This window comes from Helianthus annuus, chromosome 5 (assembly GCF_002127325.2).
Source record: "Helianthus annuus cultivar XRQ/B chromosome 5, HanXRQr2.0-SUNRISE, whole genome shotgun sequence".
Lineage (NCBI taxonomy): Eukaryota > Viridiplantae > Streptophyta > Magnoliopsida > Asterales > Asteraceae > Helianthus > Helianthus annuus.
In genome coordinates, this window is record NC_035437.2 from 5,520,925 (window position 1) to 5,528,063 (window position 7,139).

General features: G+C 35.9%; 1 protein-coding gene across 1 annotated transcript; it reads right to left on the reverse strand.

The window, feature by feature from the left end:
- Positions 1–4,331: 4,331 nt before the first annotated feature.
- On the reverse strand, positions 4,332–5,066 carry LOC110942532 (polyubiquitin 11). The gene has a single exon (XM_022184306.2). It carries the CDS (start codon positions 5,064–5,066, stop codon positions 4,332–4,334), a length of 735 nt encoding a protein of 244 aa, XP_022039998.2.
- Positions 5,067–7,139: the final 2,073 nt, after the last annotated feature.

Sequence of the window (7,139 nt, forward strand, 5' to 3'; positions counted from 1 at the left end):
CACCTTCTTCGACTCTGCTTTCAGTACCGCTTGCCCCGCCACAAACCCAGTTTCCCGGAACCCGGCTAGGGGGATACACCTGTGAGATCGACACAAGCATGTTTCCTGCCCTCCCAACCAAAAACTAGCACGTCAGCATCGACACAAGCATACACCTGTGACAAAAACTAGCACGTCAGCCGGGCGTAGGGTGGATCTCCCCTCCGACGGGTCTGTAAGAAAATTAACCGAAAACTTAACCAAACCGACACATGTTGTTTCGAAAGAAAGTTAACCAAACCGACGCCTCTCATTCAGCCATCGTTCCCCATTGTTTGCCATCTTTTCACACCATATATATGTATCCTCACCACCACCATAAATCTCCGACGATGTTATCAACCATTTCACAAAATTATTTCTTGGTCACCCTTTTACACGAAAATTCAAAAAATAATATATATCAATCTATATACTTCCATTAAAAATAATAAATTAAAATAAACCTAGGGGAAACACATGTCATTCATTAGAACTATCTATTTTTATGTTTTCCCATCTCTATCTTCTACTTAGTTATAAATGCCATACATAAAATTATCTTCAAATTATATAAATAAAATATTAAATACATTTGGTTTTTCATTATTCCCTACATATGTTAAATAAAATTTTATTTACATGACATATATTATTCCTGCATACTTTTGTGTGTTCTTTTACCTTAGAAACATATTAATGATCATGTATCTCTTTATTTATGCGTATTAAATTAGATTAGATATTAGTTGGTATAGAACATATTCATATAATAAATATAAATGAATCGTTTTGCTTATATAGTAGAGCCAATATATATTGTTTAGTATAACGGGTTATTTATTAATATTAATTTCAAAGATTATTGCTATATAATTATTATTTTTTCCGCTTATCTTTTATTTATTGATTCAACTATGTAGAACACACAAGTTTCTAACATATTAATAAATAAAAAAAACAATGTAAAATGTTATAACTTATGTAATACACAAGTTTCTAACCTAATAATAAATTAAAAAAAAAACAAAGTAAATGTTATAAAATTATATAGTATATCAAAGTTCATTTTTCAAAAAACATATATTAACGACTGTGTGTATTAACCGATTACATCATATGTATTTAAACCGTGTAATACACGTATATGTTCAATTAGTGCAACAGAAGGTTTTTAAAGATACATTTTTTTATTTAGTATATAAAATTATATTTATTCAGCTCGTGTAATACATGGGGTTCTAACCTAGTTATATAGTAGACAAATTATTATGGTATTTCAGAGAGATTTATAAAGTAGAAAAAATTAAGACGGGTTTTGTGGTCTTAATATATTAAACAAATAAAAGTTTAAAATGATTGTAGCTGTATGAATTTGTTTTTTTAATTGTATATTCATCATCATCATACTTAGTAAATCCCACCAATAGCAAAATAATGGTAGGGTCTAAGGAGGGTAAGAGATAGACAGTCTTACCTCTACCCCGTAGGAATAGAGAGACTGCTTCCGGTGAGACCCCCGACTCGATAGTAGTTTTGCATCAAGCCTTGGACATAAGACACATAACACTCAGCAATCGGGACAAGCAATCGGGACAATGACCGATTAGGGCATGTACCTTTTTGTCTTTCAGCTATCAACGCCACCACATGATGCATGATTAACCGTCCTTAGCTTTTAACGTTATTTTCACGAAATTAGTAAAATAACGTTAAAATTAGTGCACTTTCTTGCAATCACTTCAACCAAATTTCCTAGAAATGCATTACCCTGGTGGCAGAAGCCAATAAATATGACCACAAAGAGCTGGGAAAGAAGCATGAACTTTTCTTTTTCCATCCACTTACGTATTTGTTAGTTGAACTTTATAAATATATATTTGAAGTAAAGTTTGTATTCATATATCTCTCTTATAATCCCTTTTGCACATTGTTTTCAATAGTTTTGCAAAAACTGTTATCCTCTTTAATCTTTATTATCTTTAACAACTTCATTTCTTTGTGTAGATTACACGGGAAGAGTGGAGTTGATCCAACTGCATAGATTAAAAAAAACCAGTAATATCCATCAAATAATGCATCCAAAACTTAAGTGGTACTACAACTCTAGGGCCGTTCAAATCGTTCGCCGCTCGTCGCTCGCTCGACGCTCGTTCCGAAATTGCTCGGAAAATACTCGTTCGATTTGACGCTCGGTTGTAAACGAGCCGCTCTGCTCAGTTCGGTTTGTAAACGAGCCAAGCATGAGCAAAGGCCCGCTCGGCTCGGTTCGGCTCGAATTATTATTTTTAATTAGTATATATATATACGTATACATATATAAACATGTATATACACATATATATACACGAATATAAATTACACATATATACACACACACACACCTATATATACACACATTACACATACAAATATACTTGAATATAAATTAAATTTATAGTTTTATATATACCACTCTATTAGATTTTGGTCAGCTATATACAAATTTATGACTATATCTATACATATTAGCCCAACCACGCCAATAAAAAAATTAATATCAAATTTAAAAGTTAAACCCTAAACCGATAAACGACAGGTTGCTCATCGCCTCAAGGTTTCATCATGTTACCCTAAGTCGATCGTCTCCTGCTCTCAACGTATTTGTTCGTGCAAGTGCAATATGATCATCGTCTCGTCGGCCACAACATTGTAATTCATAAGAAAATTATTATGTCACGAAATGTGTATGTTTTTAAAGCATTGAATTGGTCAAGATGGATGGAGATAAACGATTGAACGGGTTACATTGGGTGGCTAAAAATGTTACTCTACTTCTTTTTTTGGAATCCACTTTACTAGAGTGAATCTCATAGCTTCTTCATCTAGGTTACCATTGCAAATTAAAACTTCGCTATCATTTGATGGTTGTTGTATAATCGGTTACAAACATTGCGATGTGTAACCGGATACCGAGAGTTAGACGATTCAGAGGAGTCCTGATTAAGTGTGTTCACGAGTTGATTACGGCATCAATGAGGTAAAAAGAAACCCACACGTAATTACGTTTCTTTTATATACTTTCGTCCTTCTGCTCATAATATTTCTTCTTTTTTGTGTTCTCGCTTAAGTACTAATAATGTATATTCGCCATGAATTATGTTTAGATGTTGAACTCTCTGCTGGTTGTGGTGATCAATCCATCCATAGAGTTTTTGTTGATTCTGGTAGGAGTCATTATATAGCCAATGTGGCTAGCAATAGCGCTTCTGAAACATATAACATGCATGCGAAGTGCTCATAGCACATGGTGTTGACCAAACTAATTTGCTTGGAATAGACAAGAAATAACAATAAGGTTACTTGGTATTTTAGTCTTTCGCTATTAACTTTTCACTTTCATGTAGTTTTTTTTGTAATATTTAATTTTAAGGTTGGTTCATGTTTATTTCTTTATTGGATCAAGGCTTTTCTTTAAGATAATGTAAATGCAACCTGATCTGACATCTTTATTTCTAAGTCTGTAGAACAGGTATGGCTTTATATGTGCTATAGCCAAGCTAGGCCTTTTATATTTATGATCTTTACATAATGTAATCTAATAAATGATGACACCAAATTGTACCAATCTTTCCTATTGAACTTATGTTAGTGAGTTGTACTTTGAGCACGAACAAAACGGATCATTAAGAACGCAATTCAATATAGTGATGAAATTATGGCATAAAGTCACTGACCACCGGACAGGTATATTATCTGACTCTCTATTTTCTTTCTTTGTGTTGATAGGTTCATTCATATTGTTACTATATAATACATCAACGTAACCCGTCCAACGGACGGGTATAAGACTAGTTTTGATATGCCGTAAAACAAAAAGAGTCGGTCAAGTCCTTATAAAGATAGAAAACAAAGCATGTATGCCAGCCATTGATCAACAAGCATTAGCAGGAGGATTTTGAGCAAGATAGATAGAGGGTGGTACCTTCCTGGAAATAGTGTCTGCAAGTGTAAAGCTGTCATCTAGCCGCTTGTGGGTCAAAAACAGAACCTGCTGGTCCATAGGAATGCCTTTCTCGGCATGAATCTTAGCTTTCAGGACAATTTTACTACAAATCTTTACGACAATACCAGTTCTAAGTCTACATGCTAACAAGTAACAAACAACTTCAGTGCACTTAACAATTACCTTCTTCTACCAACCATATGGGGTCATAACTCATAACGGTCCTTATTTGGTTTCGCGGGTATAGCTTTACCATTCTGCTCCTGGTGGCGTTTATTTGTACTTGTATTATTCTTTTTAGATATCCTTAGTGTTGATTGATCTGATCCTAAGTGAGAAGCGTCTCACCAAGAATTTGAGCAAGATAGAGGGTGGATCCATTGTGGATAAAGTAGTCGTCAAGGGTAAAGGCGTCCACGTATAGCCGTCTATCAGGCAAAAACAGAACCTGCTGACCCGTAGGAATGTGTTCCCGGGCCTGAATCTTGGCTTTCACATCGTGAATGGTGTCTGTGCTTCCCACATCTAAGTGGATGGTCTTCTTAGTGGCGGAAACCTGGATCTGAATCCTCATCGACACCCTTGTCTTCATCTCCATGGATGCGTCATCAATCACAAGCCAGAAGGTGTCCTTTTCCTGGAAGTCGTACGTTCGCAGGAGGCGTGCGTCTTCAAGCTCCACTCCGGCATAGACCAGCCTCTGCTGCTTCAGGGGAATGTGAACCTTATCTTCAATCAACTTTTTCACGTCTTCGATCAAAAGGTCGTAATTAACCACCACAGGGAACTTCTTTCCACAGGCGGTTTCTACAGATATCTCTGCGTTTGGCGCCACTTCCTTTCCATTCACCACAAGATCCAGGGTGGACCCCGCAACAATGTTGTAGTGTGCCAGCGTATGGTCTCCCACCTGCAGACTCATTCCGGCCAAGAATAGCTTCTGCATGTACCCGGGAATATCTTCTTTTTTCATGATCCAGTATTGCAAGCTGGAGATTTTCTGGCCCAATTGGAGTGACAAAGTGAAGGTTTTTCCATTGAGAATACGCACAAATATCGGCATTCCCCCCGCCCCAACCCAGGTTTAGGGATGAGTTCCCAATGGAGGTCACGGTGGTCAAGGCTGCAAATGTCTTCAATCTTCGCCTTAACAAGACAATCGTATGTCACATTCAGCTATCATACAATTTCATGAGTGGGTTCATCGCAAATTTTATTTATGGGTTCAGTCAGAATTCTATTTTACCATTCCTACTAATAATTTGAAACCGAGTAGGTTTGGGCGAACCCGTAACCTTCAATGTAGATCCGCCCCTGTCTATGTGTCTAGTGATTTTGTAAATCCCCATGGACGTACATCCAACAATCATCAATCGAAAACATACGAGATCTCATTCAGTGTCAAAGTTTCAAACAACAAACAAAATAGACATGTAATCAACAACAATAAACACAAAACTACAAATCATTACCTTTGCGTTTTAAACAAGAAAAACAATATAATTCTTGTAGCAATATTTAAATTGAATTGATTATTTTAGAAAAAAATAGCTTTTTAAACGATTTATAAATCAATAAAAAGAGAATAATACAAAGGTGTTGTATTTTAATACACGTGTGTCGACAACAACCTATGTCCATTATGTGGAAAGGCGGAAGAGAGTTTGGAGCATCTATTTGTAACGTGCAAAGTGGCGTCTATAGTATGGAATAGAATATCCTATTGGTGCAAAGACGCACTGGTATATGTGTTTTCGATATCATCAGACATCATCAATCTACACGAGGTTAGGATTGATTCAGAAATCATTCAATCAAAAAAACAAAAAAGAATGGTGCAATCGATCATAATGGTATGTTGTTGGGCAATTTGGAAAACTCATAACATAGTGACATATAAATCTAAAAAGGTGGAGGTTGGAAAATTACTAGAAGATATAAAGGTTAACGGTGCAAATTTATATTCTAATAACTCAAACGTGATATATAGTTTGTAACTAGTAAGGAACCCCGCGCTTTGCGGCGGGTTTCATCCGTAATAAGAACGGTCGGTAGTCTCGTATAATTTTCAAACTAATTTGCTAATACAACTAATATACCAATTTATAATGACCAATTGACTACACACAAACGATCTTACATTAGAATAAGCAATTTACGGTAAACAATTTGAAAATGACGTTTTAATTGAATTTATCAACATAAAGAATCTGAAATATGATTTATTTTCTATTTTTTTCAAGTAAAAAGAGTTTATTAGAAATATAAATTATAAGTTAATTATACAAATTGTATCAACTATTACTATCATATAACTAAATGGCTACCATATATATATATAATATTTTTTAGTTGTGTTTCTAATTTTATTATAAAGAACCAAACGGGATTTATCACTACCCAATCAAAGGTTAAAGTACAATCTTTTCACATATTCCTTTTTGTTGTATTGGGGAACTGTGAGTGGTCAAAAGAATATGAAAGAGTGGCAAATATATTAAAAATGGGGGCTTCTTTGGCTACTGTAGCCAAGAAGCTACCCAAAATCTTCCTATATAATAAAGCAAAAGTTGATAATCTTAGGTGTCAAACTCTCAAGTCCCTCATTTAAACACCATCCTACGTGTAATTATCTTAGATTTTTTATTTTTTAATTAAAACCCACAATCAGATCTCACATCCAAAGAGCAAAAGGTTCCTTCCTTCTTTTCTTCCTCAGTAACCCGACAACCCTTCCTCATTTCTTCTCAATGTTGCGCCGCCACCCCCTTTTGAATAGAAAAACCAATTCTACTAAATACAAAGTTTGAAACCTTTAGCGACGAAGAATTACTATTAACGACTTTTTGAACCCGATTCAAGAGTCGCACTGCGTCAGGAGCGAGACCACCAAAGGTATCAAATGCAAACGGGACAAACACATGTTGATTCTCCCGGCAGGCTTTCTCATGTTTTGCCACTTTGCTCGCCTCTGCCTTGAGCACCGCTTGCCCTACGACAAAGCCCTTGTCCTTGAGCCCGACAAGGGGGGAAACTCCAGTTAGATCTACACAAGCGTGTTTCCCCCTTCCCATCCAAACACAGGGATGTCCGCCGGGCGTAAAGTGGACCTCCCCTCTAAGGGGTAAGTCAGGAA